General features: G+C 37.0%; 1 protein-coding gene across 9 annotated transcripts in view; it reads right to left on the reverse strand.

The window, feature by feature from the left end:
* The window catches only part of ZNF280D (zinc finger protein 280D), a 120,322-nt gene that overhangs the window by 84,522 nt on the left and 11,060 nt on the right, over positions 1-24,740 (reverse strand). For 5 of the 9 annotated variants that reach the window (XR_009867320.1, XM_062205978.1, XM_062205987.1 and 2 more), the window contains exons 2-4: positions 6,088-6,133; positions 5,916-5,984; positions 208-354 (exon numbers count right to left, since the gene is read on the reverse strand). Coding sequence is in view for 8 of the 9 variants with exons in the window: in XM_062205978.1 (XP_062061962.1) it covers positions 208-354; positions 5,916-5,943 (175 nt within the window). In the remaining variant the exon portion in view is untranslated. Of the gene's footprint in view, positions 1-207; positions 355-5,100; positions 5,200-5,915; positions 5,985-6,087; positions 6,134-14,720; positions 14,849-24,740 lie in introns of all 9 variants that reach the window. The other 4 variants (XM_062205982.1, XM_062205981.1, XM_062205979.1 and 1 more) reach the window with 4 other exon arrangements.

Below are 24,740 nucleotides of genomic sequence, written 5' to 3' on the forward strand. Positions count from 1 at the left end.
TGAACAGTTTAACAGGTTTACTCAGTTCCAGTAAAAATTATGATTTTCAATCTCAGAACATCTCCAAGGCCACCAACTAATCTTAGTACATGTTTCCTTCTTCATATCTGATATTTAGTAACTTACACCCCCCTAAGACCCAAAAACATTTGTTTTCAGTGGAAACAATAACTTATAAAACTTGGCTTCACTAAAGTAAATGCTTACTTGAAATTGCTGGTTTTGAACTTGATATCTCTCCAACAAAAATGGGTTCATCATCATCATCATCCTCAACCTCTTTTACTTTCTTCTGCCATGGTTCCAGCTCTTCTTCCTCACATTCCATAAAGAGTTCTGCCATTTTTGAAATATCTAATTTTCAAAAGGAAAGAAGCAAACCTTACTTTCAAAAATTTTTTTAAAATCATTTCAGAAATACATAATGATATATAAAATCTAATAATTTCATTAGCAATTTCTGAATTGTTATTTGTACTCAGCATATGACAACAACAGTGAGAAATTCAGAGTCTAACACATAAACTAGCAAACTTTAGATACATACATAGTAAGGGAGGGAGGGGTTGATGAGAAAGAATAAAACAGTATTTACAATGAACAAAAAATTGAGTGACAAATTCAACCAAAATGAACTTCAGCCATATACCTGGAATATGATTATCTCTGCAAAAACTATTATACTTAACCATCATCAAGAAAAAAAGTATTAACAAAATGAAGATAAACAATAAGAAGCAACAGGTGGAAAATAAATTAATAAAACTAGATTCTGGAATGTCAAGTACAGAGCAAATCAAGGATGAAGTGTTAGACTAAAATATAAGAAATGAGTGATACTTATTCCTTGGGCAAATCAGACATTTATCACCTGAAGAAAGTGATCAGAGCAGTACATAGAGTAAATATTATCATCTTAAAAATTCTGACGAAGTATACAGAACTTGCAGGAAACATTTTAATGCCTCACTCTTAAATATGAACAAACAATAAGCACCAGGAATTTTTATTAGAAAATCTCCTATCTAAAAGACAAAATCAAAAAACAATAAGATAAAAGGACCTTAAGGAAAAGAGATAATGCATAGGAAAAGAAAAATATTAGAGAAAATAAATTTGTATGCTTAGAAATATAAGAATGACTATAAAATGTAATGTTCAGAAACACAAGCTATAGGATTAAAAATGCAATAGGCAAAATGTTTAAATACAGCTAAAAATAATCAAATGCTAGGCTGAGTGGATGTCTTCAGAGGTAGAACTAAAAGAAAAAATTAAATAGAGAAGATTGGATTGTAAGACAATTAATTTTGAAAGTATAACACTCATCCAGTCAAATTTACAGAAAGGGAATAAACAGAAGGGGTAGGTTGTCAAGCAAATAATTCAAGAAAAAACTTGCTAGGAGTTTTAAATTTCCTATATAGGAGGATACAGATCACTGGGCTGAAAGTGTCTACTAGCAAAGAACACAAGAGCATCACAAAATTTCAGAACAATGAAGATAAAAAGCATTTGAAGATATGAAATATGGCAAGGCTGAAACAAAACAGGTTTCTGTTTCAAGAATAAGAAATAAAGCTTGAAAAATTCTTACTAAAATTAATTTTCAACCTATAATTCTACACCTGATCAAACTTTTTAAAAACATGAAGGCAGAATATCACATAAGATATACATATACATCCTACATACTCTTTTCCAAAGAACCTGCTGTAGCATCCACCAAACACAAGACTAAATCATTAACAAAGAAAAAGATACAAGATGCACAAAGCATGGCATTCAACACAACACAAATTCCCAGCTGGCCTGGATAACCAGTTAAGACAGTATCAAGAGAAAAGTACTTCAGAAGTAATATCCCTGAAGACCATAGAAAAGATGATTAAAAAGTAAACTTTAAGTTAACAGACAGGTTGTCCTATGTAGAAAACTAAATTGAGAGGTTACTGAAGGGTGTGGGAACACTTAGTTACAGATTCTAATAAAAATAAGGAAGTGGAAAAATAAAATAAATTACTTGCAGGACAGTCCAAATATAATAAAAACTATTATGATTTAATAAAACCTAAGGTAACACCCATTCTAGTAAATACTTGAGGGAAAAGGGTAATTTTAGAAAGCTAAAATCAGGGGTCAGCATTATGGTTTAACAGGTAAAACTCCAAGTTCAAGACCTGGCTGCTTCACTTCCTCAGCTTCCTGCTAATACCCCTGGGAAAACAGTGGAAGATGGTTCAAATGCTTGGGCACCTATAATCATATGGAACACAAGAAGCAGCTCCAAGTTCCTGACTGTGGTCTACAACAGCCCCGGCTGTTGCAGCCATTTGAGGAGAGAATCAGTGGATGGAAGATATCTCTCTCTCTCTCTCTCTCTCTCTCTCTCTCTCTCTCTCTCTCTATTTCAAATAAATAAACCTTAAAAAAAAAAAAACTAAAATCTCATCTTCCATAATAGATCATAAAAAATGATTAAAAATAATGATGTGACACAGCACACATACATATATTTGTATATGTAAGTACTCTTGGGAAATCTCTGGTAAAGCCATTTTAAGCCTTTTCAGATTATTCAGATTTTTAAATTATATGTACATATTACTTTAAGCTATGAGGAAGAGATGGAAACAGAAGGAACAGGTGAAGAGGAAGTGGGGAAGAAAAAGAAATAGAGTACTGAGGACCTAAAGTAATAGGAATGCAGATTGATACCAGTGTGCTTAGCCAGCAACGTAGAGGAAGACTCCAAAAGAAATAAAAACCTCCAGGGTTCTGGCTTAGACAATAATATATCAATTCATCATTTAAATGCTGTTACTTCTAAAAGGTATTTTTTTATTAAAATAACACCATTTCTGACTCAAAATGAATAGAGTTCTATGATCTTAAAAGATACTAACTGAAGCAATGCCTTGGGAATGGCATAGAAAGAAAATGTAAATTAGGTGTCATTCTGAAAATTTTTAAAATTTTTCCCTTATATGAAAATATGACACGGGACTGGTGCTGTGGCATGGCAGGTTAAGCCCCTGCCTGGGATGCCAGCATCCCATATGGACACTGATTCTTTTTTTTTTTTGAAAGTAAAGTAAGGTTTATTTAGGTTGGAAACTTCCTGCCAGAGAGGCAAAGACAGGGGTTCCAAGAAAGGAAGACCCAAAGGAGACTGGTGGCAGTGGGCTTTAAGTACAATTTCTAAGGGGAAAAAAAAACTTGACAGATTGCCATTGAGTTACCGGGAGGGGATAAAAGTCATCTAAAGACCTCATTTACAATTCTCCACCCTGTCTGGCCTGCTAAGAATGGGACAGATAACTTATTTTCACATTAAGCTGTAAGCTCAGGAAGAGCTTCCTTGCTATTCTTATGGTAAATTTGGAGATTCAAAGGAAGGAGGACACCATGTTTGTTCTTGTTAAAGATAAAGTTTCCAGGGAAGGAAGTAAATATTTTATACCTCAAATTCCATTGGGATCCTGTGGTGAAATGAGAAGGCCACGCCAAGATGGCCGCTGGCAAGCAAGCGTGAGTTACTCAGGAACAGCTTCGGCACCCACCTGGAAACGGAGCCTGCCTGGCAACAGGCTGTGATTCGTTAGGGCATAAACCGCCCCTTGACCAGATTGGCTACAGCTATATAAGCTGCTCTATGAACTGAAGTAAAATGAGTCTGCAAGCTGCTCGCCTTTGGCCAGTGTCTGTGTCGTGAATCCGTGCCTCTTGCCCCCACCGCGCTCCTCCTGCCCCCACCGTGCTCCTCCTCTCAGAAAGAATTCATAGCAACAGGATCCCTTGATTATCTATTAACCCATCTGACTCCTCACATTCCCTTCTCCTGCAGATTGAAACCCTAATATCTGTTAGGAGGAACTGTGCAATGATCGCTCTGGCTGCTTCATGTTGAAAAGGTGCGTCTTTGGGAAAGGAAAAGACAATGATGTGAGACCAAGATGCTACACTTCTGATCCAGCTCCCTGCTAATGTACCTGGGAAAGCAGCAGCAGATGGCCCCCAAGTACTTGGGACCCTGCACCCACATGGGAGACCTGGAAAAAACTCCGGGCTCCTAGTTTCAGCCTGGCCCAGCCCTGGTGGTTTCAGCCATTTGGGGACTCAGAGGATGGAAGATGGCACTCACACTCACACTCGCTCCCCCTTCCTCCCTCCCCCCCCCCCCCGTGTCTCCTCCTCTCTATAACTCTGCCTTTCAAATAAATTTTTTTCAAATCATTTAAAAAAGAGTCCCAAACTATTTCCTGGTCTAATACTACTTAAATGTTTAATATCTCACTTACCAGAAAACAGCCCTTCCTATTTTCCCAAATGTCAACATCATGAACTTTACACTATTTTCATTAATTATATACAGCTTTTCAAGTCAAATAACTAAAAATGTCCATTTTAATTGGCAATTCATGGCTTACTATTTGCATATTTTATGTATTTGAAACACTGCTCTCATTGTGTACCCCAGAGGTAACATCTATACTGCTGCTTCTACCCAGTATATCCTTCCTCCTCACCTCTACAGTCTACATGGCTCAATATAGAACACACAGAGAGTGGACTTGACATCCAGTGAATAGTTCAAATCTTCACTGCACCATTTCTAATAGCATGACTGCGGAAATCACTGGAGCCTATTTTCCACAAGTATAATACACATATAACATGAAACTATAACAGAAGACTTTTATATTACATAGATTCAAGAAAATGCCATAAAAAATATCTAACTTCAAGCAGATACTCAACATAACTTTAAATCTGCTCTTCTTAACTCTTGATTCACATATAACTACCTCAGTGAACCAACAGATTTTTACCTTCTTTCTAATTCTGAACTACAATGACAATTCAAGGATTAACATAAATGATCTCAAACTGCTCACTATTTCCTCTGTGGGTATAATCTCATATGTCAAAAGTTAAAACTGAGCTTTTTTATTTTTTATATTTTCCCCTATATGTTAGATGGAAAGTAGGTAACAGCACATAATAATGTATGAACCAGGTGACATTAAGCAATGCCTGATTTTAAAATATTAGGAAGACCCATTGAATACTGATAATAAAAGTATCATTTATACTCACTTGGTATATATTATGGGATGACCTGTGTTTCCCCAAAATTCATTTGCTGAAGTCCCAGTACTCAGTATCCCAGAATTTGACTGTATTTGTAGACAGTATCTTTAGACATAATTAAGTTGAAAGTGAAATTACTGAGGTATGCTCTAATTCAATCTGATTGTGCCATCAGTAAAGCAGATTAGGACACAAATGCACAGAGGGAAGACCATGTAAACACCTGAGCAGAGATACCATCTCCAAGTCAAGGAGGGTTGGAGCCCATTTTTCATGGCCCTCAGAAGAAATCAACTCTATAACACCTTAACCTTAGATTAAGGTGCCTCAAGAATTATGAGAAAATAAATTTCCATTGCATAAGCCTCCCAGTCTATGGTATTTTGTTATGTCAATGCTAGCAAACTAATGTAGTACAATACTAATAGTAATACAAAGGTCTTTCTTATTCTTTTTAACAGGGCTCTATGATTGTTAACACAATCAGGATATATTACTGAGGGAGGAAGAAAACATCAAGGTACATAATAGCTATATAATTTTATTCTGAAACAATTTGGATTTTGTCTATGCATAAAAGAAAACCAGGTGATTATGTATACCCAAGGGATTATGTATTCCAAACTGATAACAGAGGAAACATTTCATTTCTGCTTTACTCACTTCATTTATATTATGTTTTTAGGTGAGTATTTATTACATTAACAATTCTAAGTGTTTTGTTTTTTAAGAAAACTTAACCCACCTCTCAGCCTCTCCCCTAAATCAAATTTACACAAATGCCACACATAACTAGTATCAGTCGTGGCAGCAACACTTACTTTTTGGTTGAAAAGGGTTGTCGCCCATCAAGTTGCAGAGTTGACTTTCTGTAAATTGTCACCTAAGTACTGACACATGACATCAGTCAATTTCATTAGTTACTTTAAGTAACATGAAATATTGAAACATGAAACTTGGATTCTTGGATCTAATTTTGATCGCTTCACTCACCATGTGACTCCAGACACAGCAGAAATCAATGTCTACGTTTTCCTTCCTACAAAATAAAGATACCTACAATTAGGGTTCATTTCATTAAGTTAGATCTATAGCTATTTAATTTTTTCCTATAAAAATTTAATTTTACATTCAAGATATACATATAACTCATTGTGCTCATTCCTAAACAAACCAAATTTAATAAATAAAACAGTGACCATGAAACAGTTTGGGGAAAGCCCCAGCTCCACTGACCAGGACATGGCTGAAAAAAATAAGATTCAGGCAAAAGAACTGGCTCAGATAAGTTCATTCCAAAATGGCATCTAGATTAATGGCTACTCAATCTCTAGGCTCATTATGCCTCATTACAATGCATTAACATAGTAAAAATCACTCCCACTCCAACCATGACAGATTACAATTGCCATGGCAACCTAAGGAACTGACCATAAGGAGAGAAGAGGTAGATCTCTAATACCTAGAATTCACTGTCCCTTTCCCAGAAACAAGGTGAATATTCTGTACAGATGTATAAATTTCCTGAACCCCAAAAATGGTGAACCACATCTATCTATTAAGTAAGTGGCCCAGTTTTTTTCCCCACTTCCTTCAATAAAACTCAACTGCTGTTCACTTTGCTGTCTCAAGACTGATTTCTCGCCTTCACCAGTCAGGGCTTGTGTCCTCAGAGGAGTCCCCAGCTGTCTGGTATCAGTTATATTAAATACTATTTGAAGCAATCTGATAAATTTGTAAATTAAAAATATTTTGTGGGGGCCAGCATTGTGGCACAGTGGGTAAAGCTGCCACCTGCAGCCCGCATGCCATATGGGCACTGGTTCAAGTACCAGTTTCTCTACTTCCAATCCAGCTCCCTGCTAATGTGGCTGAAAAAGCAGTGAAGGACAGCCCAAGTGCTTGGGCCCCTGCACCCACATGGGAGACCTGGAAGACTCTCCGGGCTCCTGGCTTCCACCTGGTCCAGCCCAGGCCATTGTGATCATCTGGGGAGCAAAACAGCAAATGGAAGATATCTCTTTCTCTCTCTCTCTCTCTCTCTCTCTCGCTAACTCTGTCTTCAAATAAATAAAATAAATCTTTTAAGAAATAAGTATTATTTTGTAAAAATGAATAATCACTCCATTATATTGTTCTAGTGAACCTGACTTCTGGAATACTAAGGGACATTAGTCCTTACCTGCTCCATTTCAGAAACGAATCTAAATATTTCTATAAGAAAACAATTTTAAATAAATCTTGAGTTTACATTTCTCTAGTTTTTTATTAATAAGTAAAAAGGAGCAAAAAACTGGTTGAAATATTTCATCATAGATTCATTCAAAAATAAACTGCTCATGGCCCTCTATGCAAGAAACATGCTAAGTTCTAGTAGAAACCAAAGGTAAGTCAGTCACAGCTTTCAGAAGCATACAATCTAGTATGTCATAATTCACTGGGCTTTTAATAGTGTTATCAAAAAAACTATCACAAAGATACATTTGAGTTGCATTATTTGAACCACAGAATTGTTTTGGGAATTCTTATGTTCATGCAACATCATAAATTTTTCTTCTTTGTCATTTTATTTGAAAGGCAGAGACAGGGACAGAGAGATCTTATATCCACGAGTTCACTCTCCAAATATTGGTAATAGCTGGGTTCAGGCCCCACCCAACAGCATCAATTTTAAAAAAATAAATATTTGTTTTAAAAATTGCTTTAGTTACAAAGAAGAAAGGTTAAAAAACTAGACACTGGAAACCAAAAATATTGAAATACAAAGATAATTCAATCTTCATATTCCTCTTTTTCCTCAACTTGACAAAAGAAAATTTTACTGCTTTTCCATTTCCAGAATATTTGTAGTGAATTAGTCCAAAGGAAAAAAAATGCTATTTTTTCCCAGAAAATTTTTATTTAAGGAATACAAACTTCATGAATCTCATAAGTACAACTTTAGGAACATAGTAATTCTTCCCACCACACACATTCTCCCACCCCTCTTACACCTCCCTCTCCTATTCCCATTCTTATTGCTTACTAAGATCTATTTTCAATTAACTTTATACACATATGATTAACTTTATGTTTAAAGAGTTCAATAAAAAATATGAGGAGAAAAAAAAAAAAACCTGTTCCTCACCAGTTAAGACAAAGGCTGTTTAAAGTCATTGCATTTCAAAGTGTCAATTTCACTTCTATAGATTACCTTTTATTATCTATTATTTTATTATTTATTTAATTTTTGCTCTATTATTATCACAGGTCAGGGAGAACATATGGTATTTGTCCTTTTGGGATTAAATATGATATTTTCACTAAGCATGATGTTTCCCAGTTTCATCCATTTTGTTGCAAACGACAGGATTTCATGGGGTTTTTTTTACTGCTATGTAGAATTCCCATAATTTCTTTTTTTTAAAGATCCAGTTATTTTTATTTGAAAAGTATAGTGAGAGAGGCAGAGGCAGAGGCAGAGGCAGAGAGAGAGAGAGAGAGAGAGAATCTTCAATCCACTGGTTCATTCCCCAGATGACCACAATGGCCAGAGCTGTACCAATCCAAAGCCAGGAGGTTCATCTTGGTCTCCCATACAGGTGCAAGGACCCAAGGACTTGAGCCATCTTTACTGCTTTCCCAGGCCATAGCAGAGAGCTGGATCTGAAGTGGAGTAGCCAGGATGAGAAGCAGTGCTTATATGGGATGCAGGTGCTGCAGGCAGCGGCTTTACTCACTACATCACAGCACTGGCACCCCATAATTTCTTTATCCATTCTCCAGTCTACAAGCATTTGGCTTGGTTCTATATCTTAGCTATTGTGAATTGAGCTGCAATAAACATGGGTGTATAGATAATTCTTTCATATGCTGATTTCATTTCCCTTAAGTGAATTTCCAGGAGGGGGATGGTTGAGTAATATGGTAGATCTATGTCTATATCCAGATTTCTGAGGTATCTCCATTCTGTCTTCCAAGTGGTTGGACAGTTTACATTCCTACCAATAGTGGATTAGGGTACCTTTTCCCTCACATCCTCACAAGCATTTGTTGTTTGTCAATTTCTGTATGAAAGCCATTCCAATGGGAATGAGGAGAAACCTCACTGAGGTTTTGAATTGCATTTCCCTGACAGCTAGCAATCCTGAGGATTTTTTTCATGTGTCTGTTGGCCATTTGTGTTTCCTCTTTTGAAACACGCCTGTTTAAGTCCTTTGCCCATTTCTTAACTGGGTTGTTTTATTGTTGTTGAGTTTCTTGAGCTCTTTACATATAGTGGTTATTAATCCTTTATCAGTTGCACAGTTTGCAAATAATTTCTCCCATTCTATCAGCTGCCTGTTTACTTTGCTGAGTGTTTCTTTTGCAGTGCAGAAGCTTCTCAATTTGATGTAATCCTATTTGTCAATTTTGGCTTTGACTGCCTGTGCCTCTGGGGTCTTTTCCAAGAACTCTTTGCCTATGCCAACGTTTTACAGGGTTTCCCTGATGTTCTCTAATAATCTGACATTATAGGGTTGTAGATTTAGGTCTTTAATCCATTTTGAAAGAATTTTATTGGTGTAAGGTGTAAGGCAGATGTCTTGCATCATATTTTTGCATGTGGAGATCCAGTCTCAGCATCATTTATTTCAGAATCTGTCCTTACTCCAGGGATTGATTTTATCTCCTCCAAAGATAAGTTGGTCTTGGATACGCTGGTTGATTTTTGGCATTTCTATTCTGTTCTATTGGTCTATCAATCTGTTTTTGTACCAGTACCAGGCTGTTTTGATTAGAACTGCCCTATTTCTTGAAATTTGGTATTGTGATGCCTCCAGCATTATTTGAGTTGTATAAGGTTGCTTTAGCAACCTGCATTTCCATATGAATTTCAGCATCATTTTTTCTATATCTAGGAAGAACAGCCTTGGTATTTGATTGGTTATCACATTGAATCTGTAAATTGTTCTAGCAGTATGAACATGGACAATTTTTCCATTTTCTGGTGTCCTTCTATTTCTTTCTTTAATGTTTTGTAATTCTCATCACAGAGGTCTGAAATCCTTGTTTAAATTTATTCCAAGAAATTTTTTTGTAGCTACTGTGAATTGATCTTAGAAGTTCTTTCTCAGCTGTAGCATTGTCTGTGTATACAAAGGCTATTGATTTTTCTGTGTTGATTTTTATATCTTGCCACTTTACCAAACTCTTATAAGAGTTCCAATAGTCACTTAGTTGAGTCCTTTGAATCCCCTATAAATAGAACCATGTCATCTGCAAATATAGTATAGTTTGATTGCCTCTTTCCCAATTTGTATCCCTTTGATTTCTTTTTCTTGCCTAATGGCTCTGGCTAAAACTTCCAGGACTATATTGAATAGCAATAGTGAGAGTGGGCATCCGTGTTTGGTTCCAGATCTTAGTGGGAATGCTTCCAAATTTTCCTTATTCATTAGGACACTGGCCATGGGTTTGTCATAAATTGCCTTAATTGTATTGAGAAATGGTCCTTCTAAACCCAATTTGCTTACAGTTTTCATCATGAAAGAGTACTAAATCTTACCAAATGCTTTCGCTGCATACCAGGGATAAATGCCACATGGCCCAGGTGAATGATCTATCTGATGTGCTGTTGGTTTCAATTGGCTACTATTTTGTTGAGGATTTTTACATCTATGTTCATCAGGGACATTTGTCTGTAGTTCTCTTTTTCTGCTGTATCATTCTCAGGTTCAGGAATTAAGGTGATACTGGCTCCATAGAAGGAGTTTGGCAGGATTCCCTTCCTTTCAATTGTTTTGAATAACTTGAGAATTGGAGTTACTACTTCTTTAAATGTCTGGTAGAATTCAGCAGTGAAACCATCCTGGGCTTTTTGTTCTTGGGAGGGTCTTTATTACTGATTCAATTTATATCTTGGTTATTGGTCTATTTAGGTTTCCTAAGTCTTCATGGCTCAATTTAGGTAGGTTGTATGTGTCCAGGAATCTATCCAATTCTTCTAGTTTTCCCAACGTGTTGGCACACAGATCTTTGGAATAATTTCTGATGATTCGTTTATTTCTGTGTTGTCTTTTGTTTCACTTACTTTTCATCTCTAATTTTATTGATCTGGGTCTTCTCTCTCTTTTTGTTGGTTAGTTGGGACAATGGTGTGTCAATTTTATTTTTTGAAAAAAAACTGCTCTTCATTTTGCTGATCTTTTGTATTACTTTGGTTTCAATTTTGTTTATTTCTTTTCTAATTTCAATTGTTTCTTTTCTCCTACTAGTTTTGGGTTTGGTTTGTTGTTGTTTTTCTAGATCTTAAGATGTATTAGTAACTCATTTATTTTGTGCCTTTCCTACCTCTTGATACAGGCAACAATTGCTATAAACTTTCCTCTTAACGCTGGTTTTGCTGTATCCCATAAATTTTGATATGTCTTACTGTCATCTTAATTCGTTTCCAGAAATTTTTTTTATTTTGATTTCCTCAATGACCGACTGTTCATGAGCATGTTGTTCATTTTCCATGTTTGCTTGTGTTCCAGAGATTCTTGAGTTGTTGATTTTCAGCTTCATCCCACTGAAAAGATATAGGGTATGACTTCGATTTTTTTCTAATTTGCTGAGACTTATTTTATGGACTATCATGTGATCGATCCTAGAGAAAGTTCCATGCACTGATGAGAAGAATGTGTATTCTGCAGCTCTAGGATTAAAAGTTCTATAGATATCTGTTAGGGCCATTTGGTCTATAGTGTCGATTAACTTTACTGTTTCCTTGCTGATTTTCTGTCTGGTTGATCTGTCTGTTGCTGAGTGGGATACTGAAGTTCCCCCTTACTATTGTATTGGAGTCTATGTCTCCCTTTAGATCCATTAACATTTCTTTTAAATAGCCATGTGCCTTGTAACTAGGTGCATATGTTAATAATAGTCACATCTTCCTGTTGAATTGATCCCTTAATCAATACATAGTGCCCTTCTTTGTCTCTTTTAACAGTTTTTGCATGAAAGTCTATTATGTCTGATACTAGGATAGCTACACCAGCTCTCTTTTGGTTTCTGTTAGCATGCAATATCTTTTTCCAACCTTTCACTTTCAGTCTGCATGTATCTTTGTTGGTGAGATGTGCTTCTTGAGGCAGCAAATAGATTTTGTTTTTTTTAATCCATTCAGCCTGGCTGTACCTTTTAACTGGAGAGTTGAGGTATTTACATTCAAGGTGACCACTGATAAGTAACGACTTTACTTTTAACCGTACAAATTATTACTGCAGGGCATGTAGTATGGCATAGTAAGCTAAAGCCCCTACCTGCAGCACCGGCATCCCATATGGGCACCATTACATGTAACAGCTGCTCCTCTTCCCATCCAACTCTCTGCTTATAGTCTGGGAAAGCACTGGAAGATGGCCCAAGTGCTTGGGCCCCTGTACCCATGTGGGAGTCCTGGAAGAAGTTCTGGTTCCTAGCTTCAGATCAACTGAGCTCTGGTCACTGTAGCCATTTAGGGAGTGAACCAGCATATTCTCTGTCTCTCCCTCTCTCTGACTGTAATTCTACCTCAAATATGAATAAATAAATCTTTTAAAAAAGAAGCCTTTAAAAGTGGAAATTATTACTACAAATATTTAAAGTTTGATTACAGGAGACCCCAATGAATCTTGGGTTTTAATAAATTCCCCCAGGTCTGAGGTCTGACTAAATCTTTAACTCAATTTAAATAGTTGTAGCTTGTCCCTTAACTAGAATCAGCGTAATGCTTATGTAGTAGATAAGTACATGACAATTCTTGCTCAGAATTAAGGCATTACAGTTACCAAGAATACAGAAAAAGTTTCAAGGGTCTCAATTACATAGTCTGTCAGACTCATATATACTTTTATTAAGTGATCATATAAATTTCTATCAGCAAATGCTTCACAATTTTTGTGGTAAGGCAGGGAATTCTGTAAAAGGTTAAATCAGATACTAAGGAAGTGGAATACAGAGCAAAGATAAGCACTGAGGATCTCAAAGTATGAAAGTTCTCAAGGAGCTGGTGCTGTGGCGTAGCAGGTTAACGCTCTGGACTGAAGCGCCAGCATCCCATATGGGCGCCAGTTCAAGACCTGGCTGCTCCACTTCTGTTCCAGCTTTCTGTTAAGGCCTGGGAAAGCAGCAGAAGATGGCCCAAGTCCTTGGGCCCCTGCACCTGTCTGGGAGACCCGGAGGAAGCTCCTGGTTCCTGGCTTCTGATGGGCGCAGCTCCAGCCATTATAGCCAACTGGGGAGTGAACCATCAGATGGAAGACCTCTCTCTCTCTCTCTGCCTCTCCTTCTGTGTGTAATTCTGACTTTCAAATAAAATAAATAAATCTTCAAAAAAAAAAAAAAAAAAAAAAGGAAAGAAAGTTCTCTAGCTTCTGTAGCTCACAGTTGGAGCTAAAATGCCCAGAAAGTGAGAGAACACTCTACTTCAGCTACTTAACTCAGGAACATATTTCATGCTCATGTTTAATATATGAAGAGGCTACAAAAAGTTTGCACTATCGGAATTACAACATAATAGAAAAGGAAAAGCATTTGGCACAGGAGTTAAGATGCTGCTTAGGACACCCATGTCCCATTACTGGGTGCCTGGGCTAAAGTTCGAGATCCGCTCTCAATTGCAGTTTCTTGCTAATGCGTACTGTGTGAAATAGCTTGTAATGATTCCACATGGATGATCCAGATTAGGTTCCTGTCTCCTGCCTGGCCCAGCCCTAGCTACTACAGGCATTTGGAAGTGAACCAGCCATGGAAGATTCTTCTCTTTCTCTGTCTCTCTGCCTTTCAAATAAAATGAAATTAAATAATAAATTTTTGAAAGTTGTTTTAAGATAATGAGCATTTTCCATTAAATTTTTGAAGCCTCCTACTATTTCATAGGAGGAAAATTAATTCCAAGTAACTGACTTTAGATCTCAAAAACCCTTTAGAATACAATCCATTAGTTGTGGAGACTGTTCACATAATTATAATTCTTATTCTATTAATTTTTTTCAGCTCTTATAGATCTAAAATTAAGCTGTATATAAGGATTTTTCTCCTACAAAATAATGTTTTAGAAATCAATGGCAATATGGGTCTAAATTTCTTAACTGTTTTTTTTTTAAGATTTATTTATTTATTTTAAAGAGTTACATACATAGAGGAGATGCAGAGAGAGAGAGAGAGGGAGAGGTCTTCTATCCAATGGTTCACTCCCTAATTGGCCGCAATGCCCAGAACTGCGCCAATCTGAAGCCAGGAGCCAGGAGCTTCTTCCGGGTCTCCCACGTGGGTGCAGGGACCCAAGGACTTGAGTCATCTTCTACTGCTTTCCCAGGCCATAGCAGAGGGGGCTTGAGCCAGCACCCATATGGGATGCCGGCGCTTCAGGCCAGGGCATTAACTTGCTGTGCCACAGCGCTGGCCCATATTAACTGTTTGAAAACTTCACTTTCATCCATTGATAGATGTCACATAATCTTTCTTTGTTAAATAACATTGGTAATACATGTGATACTGTACATAGCATATACTTTGTCCACAGTATGTGCTATGTAGTAGTCTTTTTTAAAAAATATTTATTATTTTATTTGAGAGGTATAGTTACAGACAGTAAGAGGGAGAGACAGAGAGAAAGGTCTTCCATCCACTGGTTCACTCACGAATGGCCATGATAGCCAGAGCTGGGCCGATCCAAAGCCAGGAGCCAGGAGCTTCTTTTGGGTCTCCAACATGGATGCCATATCACCCCACAATTCCAGCCTCAGGATGTTAGTTCAGCTGATGGACCCTAGTTTATTGCAGTCCAAAAAAATTTTAGTTGTATAATTTAAAACATCAAAAGATAGTAAAATGTGTTGAAGAAAAAATGCCATATTCAAATTCTGCCTCAACCACTTATTAGCCCTATGACCTTAGACAAGTTAAACTCTATGCTTGGTTTTATTGATGTATGTGTGTATTTAACAGTACTTATTTCATGGGATTAAAATAAAACGTAATGAGATAATAATAAAGCACATAGTTCCAATGCCTGGCACACAGAAACCTGTCATTAAATTTTAACCATTTTTAACTCTGGGCTAAATCTGATTTTAAAGAACTTTAAAAACTAATATCAATTCTATTATCATATCGGAACTTACAGGCTATAAACTAAGCACTTACAAATCATTGTTTTATATAATATTTTGAGTACAGGGCCGGCGCCGTGGCTCACTTGGCTAATCCTCCACCTGTGGCGCTAACACCCTGGGTTCTAGTCCCAGTTGGGGCGCCGGATACTAGCCTCGGTTGCTCCTCTTCCAGTCCAGCTCTCTGCTGTGGCCGGGAAGGCAGTGGAGGATGGTCCAAGTGCTTGGGTCCCTGTACCCACATTGGAGACCGGGAGGAAACACCTGGCTTCTGGCTTTGGATCGGCGCAGCACTGGCCATAGCGGCCATTGAGAGAGTGAAACAACGGAAGGAAGACCTTACTCTGTCTCTCTCTCACTGTCTATAACTCTACCTGTCAAATGAAAAAAAAAAAAAAAAAAAAAAAAGATCTTGAGTACAAGAATAGGCACTGTGCAGCAGTTAAGTCGCCAATTAGGATGCCCACATCCCACATCAGAATGTTTAAGTTCAGCTCCTCCACTTCCAATACAGATTCCTGCTGATTCACATTCAGACAACAGATGATGGGTCAAGCACTTGGGTCCCTGCCAACCACATGGGAGACACAGATTGAGTTCTGGGCTTCTGGCTTCAAAACAGTCCAGCCCTGGATGTTCTAGGCATTTGGAGAGTGAACTAGTAGATGGAAGACCTCTCTGTCTCTCTACCACCCTCTCTGCCTTTCAAATAAAACAAATTAATAAACAAAAACTAAAGATCTTCAGTACAATCTCATGACAAAATTTTAACTTTATAAATACATATTCTGGAAAGTGGCTGTCAAATCTATCCTGTCAGATTTTAATTTTTTTTAAAAAAGCATTTCTTGAGGCTGGCACTTTGGCACAACTGGTTGAGCTGCCATCTGTTGTGCCAGCATCCCATATAGGCACCAGTGCAAGTCTCAGCTGCTCAACTTCCAAACCAGCTCCTTACTGATTTGCCTGGGCAAGCAGTGGAAGATGGCCCAAGTGCTTGGGCCCTTGAAACCATGCCGGAGCCCAGGATGAAGCTCCTGGCTCCTGGCTTTGACATGGCCCAGCATTGGCCATTGCAGCCATTTGGGGAGTGAACTAGTGGATGGAAGATCTCTCTCCTCTCTCGTTGTAACTCTTTCAACAAATAAATAAATCTTCTATTTATTTATTTATTTTTTATTTTTGACAGGCAGAGTGGACAGTGAGAGAGAGAGAGAGAGACAGAGAGAAAGGTCTTCCTTTGCCATTGGTTCACCCTCCAATGGCTGCTGCGGCTGGCATGCTGCAACTGGCGCACCGCGCTGATCCAGAGGCAGGAGCCAGGTGCTTCTCCTGGTCTCCCATGGGTGCAGGGCCCAAGCACTTGGGCCATCCTCCACTGCACTCCCGGGCCATAGCAGAGGGCTGGACTGGAAGAGGGGCAACAGAGACAGAATCCGGCACCCCGACCGGGACTAGAACTGGGGTGCCAGCGCCACTAGGCAGAGGATTAGCCTGTCGAGCCACGGCACCGGCCAATAAATAAATCTTAAAAAAATAAAAACTTCCTAATAATATTAATTGTCCTTAGAATTTCAAAAAAAAAGTATTTCTAAATTAGCTAAATATATATATATATATATCTACACAAGAATTGTTAAACTCTCATATAAAGATTATGCATAAAATTATCAACAGTTAATATATCAGTATATTAGTATACTATTTACTATATATTTTATATAGACTATGTATATATACTATATATGTATATATATTTATATATAGTATATATGCTATCTATATATACTATATACTATTTTCTATATATTTTACCATATACTGAAAATAATCTAATAAAGCAAGTAGTTAACTTAAAAAAACAAACATAAAAATTAACAATTTTTTAAAGTATCTTATACTATTTTCATTATGGATAAATATTTCATTTGGCATGCATCTTATATCTTAATTTCTTTATAAGAAAAAAAATCCCTAAAAGATTAAGCCAGCATAATAGTGTAGCAGGTTAAGCCACAGTTTCTGATGCTGGTAACCCATATCAAAACATGGGTCCTAGTCCCAGCTGCTCCACTTCCAATTCAGCTCCCTGCTAATGTGCCTGGGAAAACAGTGGATAATAGCCCAAGTGCTTGGACTCCTACTATCCACATGACATATCAGGATGGAGTACCTAGCTCCTGGCTTTCACCTGGCCCAGCACTGGCTACTGCAGCATTTGGGGAGTGAATAAGCAGGTGAAAGATTTCACTCTCCTGCTCTCTCTGTCACTTTGTTTTTCAAATAAATAAAAAGAAAAATCTTAAAAAAAAAAAAAACTTTAAATGAGTGGATGGCAAGTAGAATATAAAATTAAGTACAAGGAATACAGTGAGTGGTTCTCTTCCTGGATCTCATTAGTTAAAAGTATTCAATGAAATAACCTAAGAAATCACATAAAATTAATCTTTGGGTTTTTTTCATCTTAAAAATAATATTTTAATTGACGGGCCAGCGCCATGGCTCACTTAGTTAATCCTCCACCTGCGGTGCTGGCATCCCATATGGGTGCCGGGTTCTAGTCCCAGTTGCTCCTCTTCCAGTCCAGCTCTCTGCTGTGGCCTGGGATAGTAATGGAGGATGGCCCAAGTGCTTGAGCCCCTGCACCTGCATGGGAGACCAGCAAGAAGCACCTGGCTCCTGGCTTTGGATCGGATCGGCGCACCGCTGGCCATAGCAGCCACTTGGGGAGTGAATCAATGGAAGGAAGACCTTTCTCTCTGTCTCTCTCTCTCTCACTGTCCATAACTCTACCTGTCAAATAAATTTTAAATATAATAATAATAATATTTTAATTGAGCACTGCATTTCTAACCAAGAAGCTAGCAACATAAAAACCATATATGATCATAACATAAACAGAAAAACATAAAACAAGAAGTAGAATCCTTTCAAGGAGCAGAAATTTAACTTATAAATTGAGCTTAAGATGAACATTCTAGCTATAAAAAAAACTAAACATTTAAGAATTTTGCTTATACAAGGGTATTTCAGGAAGTTTTTAGAAAACTGATAAAATTTGGAAGTAAAAATGTTTGAAATCTATACATAGGAGAATATTTAAAACTAAAAAGAGATTTTCATGATTTGGAAAACAAATGGCCACTGATTTCACTAAAATTTAATCTGCCACTTTCTCCTCTCCCAAATTTCCCAAGAAATCAGAGATTTAAATCATTCTAGTAATTTCATTTTTTATATAAAATTTATTTATTTATCTTAAAGAGTTATAGAGAGACTGGGAGAGACACACAGAGAAAGAAAGAAAAACTTTACATCCTCTGGTTCACTCCCTAGATGGCACCAACAGCCAGCGCTGAGCCAGGCCAATGCCAGGAGCTTCATCCAGGTCCCCACATGGGTGGAAGGGGCCCAAGTACTTGGGACATCTTCCATTGCTTTTCCCAGGTCATTAGCAGGGAGCTGGGTTGGAAGTGGAGCACATATGGGATATCGGCATTGCAGGCTGCAACTTTACCTGCTCCGTCACGCCAGCCCCCATTCTATCGACTTTAAAGTTTTGGTTTATGTTCTATTGCATTTTATAAACATCTCTTCAGTCTTTCTATTACTAATGACATATTTAAATGGAGGATTATAATTTTTAAATTCTAACTTCAAATGAATAAACTTCTTATCAATAACAAACATTCTCAACTGATTTTGTGATCCCACAAGGGTTTCCACCTCAAGAAGGTATTAGAAAATTAATTTTACTTTAATGTTTAATGTTCATTATCTTAAAATCATATGGGAGGAGTAGCTATTGTAATACAGTGAATTAAGCTCCGATTTGGGATGCTCATATCCCATACTGGAGTGCCAATTAGAATCGCAGCAGCTCCACTTCTGATTCAACTCTCTGCTAATGTGTCCAGAAGCATCAAATGATGGCTCAAGAATTTGAGTGCCTGTCACCTACATGGAAGACCCAAAAGAAGATTCTGGCTCCTGGTTTAAGCCTGGCCCAGTCCCAACTATCACAACCATTTGGGAAGTGAACCAGCGCATGGAAGTTTTCTCTCTCTCTCTCTCTGTCTCTCCCTCTATGTCACTCTGCCTTTCAAAAAGGTAAATCTTCTTTTAAAAAATTATATGGAATATTTTAAGGGTAAAGAGCTTTTTTAAAAACTCCTATGTACATTACCTTCATATCACCTGTTAATTTCATTAAGAAAATTAACTGTAAAAAGATTAGAAAAACAGAGGACAACATCTACTTTGACAACAGAAACCTTAAATCAAATGCAATAAATCCATATACAATTGAGACTCATGATTAAAATCTGATTAAAAAATTTACATATTTATGATATTTTATAAAATTTAATTATTTTTATTTTATTTAGAAACATTAAGCAGACAAAATTTCAAAGGAAAATACTCTTCCTTCAGTCTTTCAATAATTTTTTTAGCGTTAGGGAACTAAATATCAATTTTTTTCTTTTTTTTCTTTTTTTTCTTTTTTTCAGAATCCGTCTAGTTGTTACTGTTAAAAATCAGTCTTACTTTTGAAAAGGGTACATTCCAACCACACAAATTCAGTGTAAGAAATATGACTACCAGCAGCTAAAACACTGAAGGCAAAATACTGAAACATCATAATATCTTAAGGGACTTGAGAAGATAAATCTCACCTAATTATTGAAAGATTATAATTTTTAAGAACACTTCTCCTGATAAAGGGCACTCCAAAAAGAGGAAAAAAGGATCTAAAAATGACTATAAATATTCACAGTCTTTAAATTAAAAAAAATCTAATGTCATTTTTAAGAAGAGTATGTATTTGGGAATCTTATTAGCAAACACCAGCAAAAGTGAAAGGTTGGGATTCAGCCTTGAGAAAACTGGTCTACAGAGACAGGACAAAGTAGGGAAAATCCAGGTCCTAGAAGAGGTCACTTTACTTCCAATAACATGACTAGAACAATTAAGCCAACTTCCCTTGCCTATCTCTTAATTTAAACAAAAAAAACACTTTACTATCTGAAGGTAACTTACCAATGATTTAACACTTTAATTCTCTGAATTAGTAGAAATCCTGAAGGATTCCTTAAAGTTAAAACAATTATCTAAGTTGGTGAACTCCATCTTTCTGAGAATAATAAAATAATTATAAACAATTAAGAATTTTAAAAAATTATAGATGTAATCATTCTGTATCTACTGCAAAGTACAACCATCAATACTGCAAACAGTATGAAAAAAGATCTCACCTCAATAAATGATCTATTAGGGAGATTAATAAATATAAACCAGGACATGGTTACTGTGATAATAAAAATCAAAAGTGGTAACAGGGATCTAGTGGTACTTGGTCTAGTGCCTAAGATGCCTGTTGGGGAACCTACACACCACATCAGAGTGTCTGGGCTCAAAGTCTGGCTCTGGCTTCTGATTTCAATTGCCTGCTGATGCAGACTCTGGCAGGCAGTAGGTGAAGATTCAAGTAGTTAAGTTTCTGACACCCACATGGAAGACCCAGCTCCTGGCTCCAGCCTCAGACATTGTGAGCATTTTAAATAAAATTTTAAAAAATGATTGAGCAGAGGTTCTTGATGAGATTTTAGAAGGTGGGAGATTATACAAATAAAAATTTGCAAAATTACATTTATATTCACACAATTTCTGGAAAGATAAGGTAGTGTATCAAAATCTCATAAGGGCCTATAAATCAAAAAGTTAAGAATCTTCAGGTCAAGAGCTTGAAAAAAACCAATGACATCTACCTGGAAGATTAGGAAATGTCCTACCATGAAGGAAACATATGCATTAATCCTTAAAGAATTTTTCTTTTCATTACCATTTTTTAAAAAATAATGTATGTTAGATAACAAAATGAGGTTTTAAAAGATCTCAAAAAAAGAGAATCTTTTAAATAAATGATAAAAGTTAATATTTGCCCAAAAACCAAAATTTACAAAATATAGATTGAATCACTGACATCATACGTAAGAATGTTAACTGTTAAATTCACAACAGGAGTCACTGCACTTTCTTCCCATACAGGACTTCTGTCCTCAATGAGTTGTATTATGAGAATTAACTGTAAAACTTGTTCTTGAGTTTTTTTTGTGTGTGCAAACTGTTGAAATCTTCACTTAGTAAAAAAATATATATATACGTATATATATGTGTGTGTGTGTATATATATATATATATATATATATATATATATATATATAAATTGAAGATGTACCACTTACCATTTTTGGTTAACAGAGATCCATGAATCGAAGGATTACTCATTCAAAAAGTAAATTTACAAAGCATATACTATGTGCCAAACAGGAATACAATAATAATGAGCAAAAATTTAAGACACAGTTGTTGCACACATGAAACCCTAAGTCTAGAGATACATACAAACACTCATACAAAGAGATATAAACTAAAAATAAGTGCAATGAAGACTATGAACCTGAATCATAATCTAAGCTGGTTTCCCTAAAAAGAGTGATAATTAAGCTGTTATTTGAAGTAAGGGAGGGGGCATAGAGATTTGGAATAGCGGTTAATAAAAGGTTAGAGGCAAATGGGAGAAGGAAGGGAAAATTCCATGTAAAATGAAGAGTGTGTGCAAAAGATCTACTGTAACAAACACAGTGTAGTTTAGGCACGAGGAGAGTGCAGAACCAGGGCAGAGAATCTGAGGCAGTTTAGTCATCATGGATTGTTTTTCAGAGGATGTTCCAGGAAAGCTTATCTTACAAGACTATACTTGAAGGGGGCCAGACCATCAGTAAACTAATGAAAGCTGAAAGAAATCAGTTTTAGTCAAACATACAAAGTATGAAGATGTGCATTGCTTGAGCACAAAGGATCAGCTTGCCTCTCCTCTACATCCTGGATGTATACTTCAGGCAGGAAGGACACTCCCCCTGCCCTTTTTCTACATTCTGGATACACACTACAGGCAGGAAGAACCATTCTGCCCTCTCTTTTTCACATTCCGGGCAATTCCCAACCCTTGCTATAGAAACCCTGGCAAACTGCATCTTAGGGAGCTACATCTCCCTGTCTCCTTTGCTTATTAGCACAATTAAAGTTTTCCTTTGAGCAACTCCAGCTTGTGGATGATTATTTGGAAACAACCTAAACAGACCATATCTGCTATTATGAGAAACTGAAAAGAAGTCATTGTGACTTAAAAAATAAATAAATAAATGCAGCAATAAGCTATTGGTAGCAGATAAGAAAAGTGTCAAACAAGAAGCACTTTGTAGACCATGTTAGAGATTTTGTCATTAAGAGCAATGAAAACTCTCCAGGGATTTTAAGTAGAAACTGATATCAGATTTGTGATACAGTGTCAAAATTACAAGATTTGAGACTAAAATCAAAGAGGTGGCAATCCCTACTTGGGATACTGTGTATTGGCCACAATTTTTTATAAGTAACAGAAAGTCCAACTCAAACTTGGCTTAAACAAAAGAGAATGCATTGGCTAATTTACAGGAACAGCTACAAATATTATTTAAGCAGTATCACATGACTCTGCTTTTCTGTCTCTATTCCTGGACTTCACTACCTCTACATTGATTCTATTCTCAGACAGGATCTCCATCAAAAATGACTTTAACAAATTAACAACTTTCAAGATTTAATCTAAGACAATAACAAGAGGACCAGCTCTGACTCAAGTTGACTGGCCTGGCTAATAAAGTATTTCCTAAGGTAATCACTATTGTGAAGGTACTGTGACAGGTCTAGGCCCAGATCACAACCATTCCCTGGTGCCAGAGGTAAGAGTCTCAATCAGAAAGCACAAGATTGTTTCCCAAACAAAAGTCAAGATATCTGTTAAAAAGATAAGGGTGAATCTGGACAGTGAGTAAGAAAAACAACAAATGTCCTCTACAAGGAATTAAGAATTAGAGTTTCATCTAGATTAAGCTAAAAAAGTAAAGATATTTAACCTAGGAAATTTGAGACCATGAAACTGAGGAGGTAGAAGTGAAAGCTATTTACAGATACACATGCCTCATTTCAATCAAATACACACCACATACGCAATGATGGTCCTATAAAATAATGGAGTTAGAATATTCCTATAGCCTAGTGACTCTGAAACCGATATAAATTCTTAAGTGCAAATCACTACTCACATGTCTGTGCTGATGCTACTTTATACAAACCAATCACATTATCATCTGCATAGAAGAAAATAACGGCACAAGCGGCTGCCACTGTGGTATAGCAGGTAAAGCCAACACCTGTGGCACTGGCATCCCATACAAGCACTCATTAAAGCCCAGGCTGCTCCATTTCTCATCCAGCTTCCTGCTAATGTGCCTGGGAAACCAGTGTAGGATGGCCTACATGGGAGACTGGGAGGAAGCTCCTGGCTCCTGATCAGCCCAATTCCAACCATTGCAGCCATTCGAGGAGTGAATCAGGATGGAAGATTTCTCTGGCTCGCTCTCTCTCTCTCCAATCCTACCTTTCAAATAAATTTTTTTTTAAAAAGTATATTGGGGCTGGCACTATGGAATAGCAGTAAAGCCACCACCTTCAGTGCCAGCATCCCATGTGGGTGCCAGTTCAAGACCCAGCTACTCTACTTCCAATCCAGCTCTCTGCTATGGCCTGGGAAAGCAGCAGCAGATGGCCCAAGTACTCAAGCTCCTGCATCCAAGTGGGAGATTGGGAAGAAGCTCCTAGCTGCTGGCTCCTGACTTTAGATCAGCTCAGCTCTGGCAGTTGCAGCCATTTGGGGAATTAACCAGCAGATGGAAGACCTCTCTCTGTCTCTGCCTCTCTATAACTCGTTCTAATAAATAAATATATCTTTAAAAATAAATAAATTTTAAAAGTACAGCACAATTACATACTTGTACAGTACATAGTACTTGATAGTGATAATATATAACCATGTTACTGACTTCTATATTTGCTACTGTTTACATATACATTTTATTACAGTATACACTTTCTTCCTATTTTGTAGATTTATCTATTTATTTGAAACTCAGACATACAGAGAGAGAGAGAGAGAGAGAGAGAGAGAGTCCGTCCATCCACTGGTTCACTCCCCATATGGCCACAATGGCCAGGGCTGAGCCAGGCCAAAGCCAGGAGCCAGGAACTTCATCTGGGTCTCCTAAATTCAGTGTTGAACAGTATAATGTGTTGTACTGACTTGTGTTTACCTCATCTCTTGATTGCAACAAGAGGTCACATCAAGTGATCAACTTGTACCACCTAAGTTTGTTAAGTTCACTCTATGTTCACACAGCAACAAAACTGCCCAATGATGCCTTCCTCAGAATGTATACCCATTATATTTTGTCAGGAGAAAGAAGGAAAGGGGAAGTTGTGATATGTTAATGAAATTTGTTATTTGTTATAATACTACTACTTAGTTGTTTTGAGTAAACTAGAGAATTTCATTCCTAGTGCTAAGCTTCAATACAACTACTTCATCCATTACATTCCACTGCAAGCTACTCTGCATATAATAATTATCATAAAGATTTTTATAATTAAAGCATACATTATTTCATCTAA

Source organism: Lepus europaeus, chromosome 11 (assembly GCF_033115175.1).
Source record: "Lepus europaeus isolate LE1 chromosome 11, mLepTim1.pri, whole genome shotgun sequence".
Taxonomy (NCBI): Eukaryota; Metazoa; Chordata; class Mammalia; order Lagomorpha; family Leporidae; genus Lepus; species Lepus europaeus.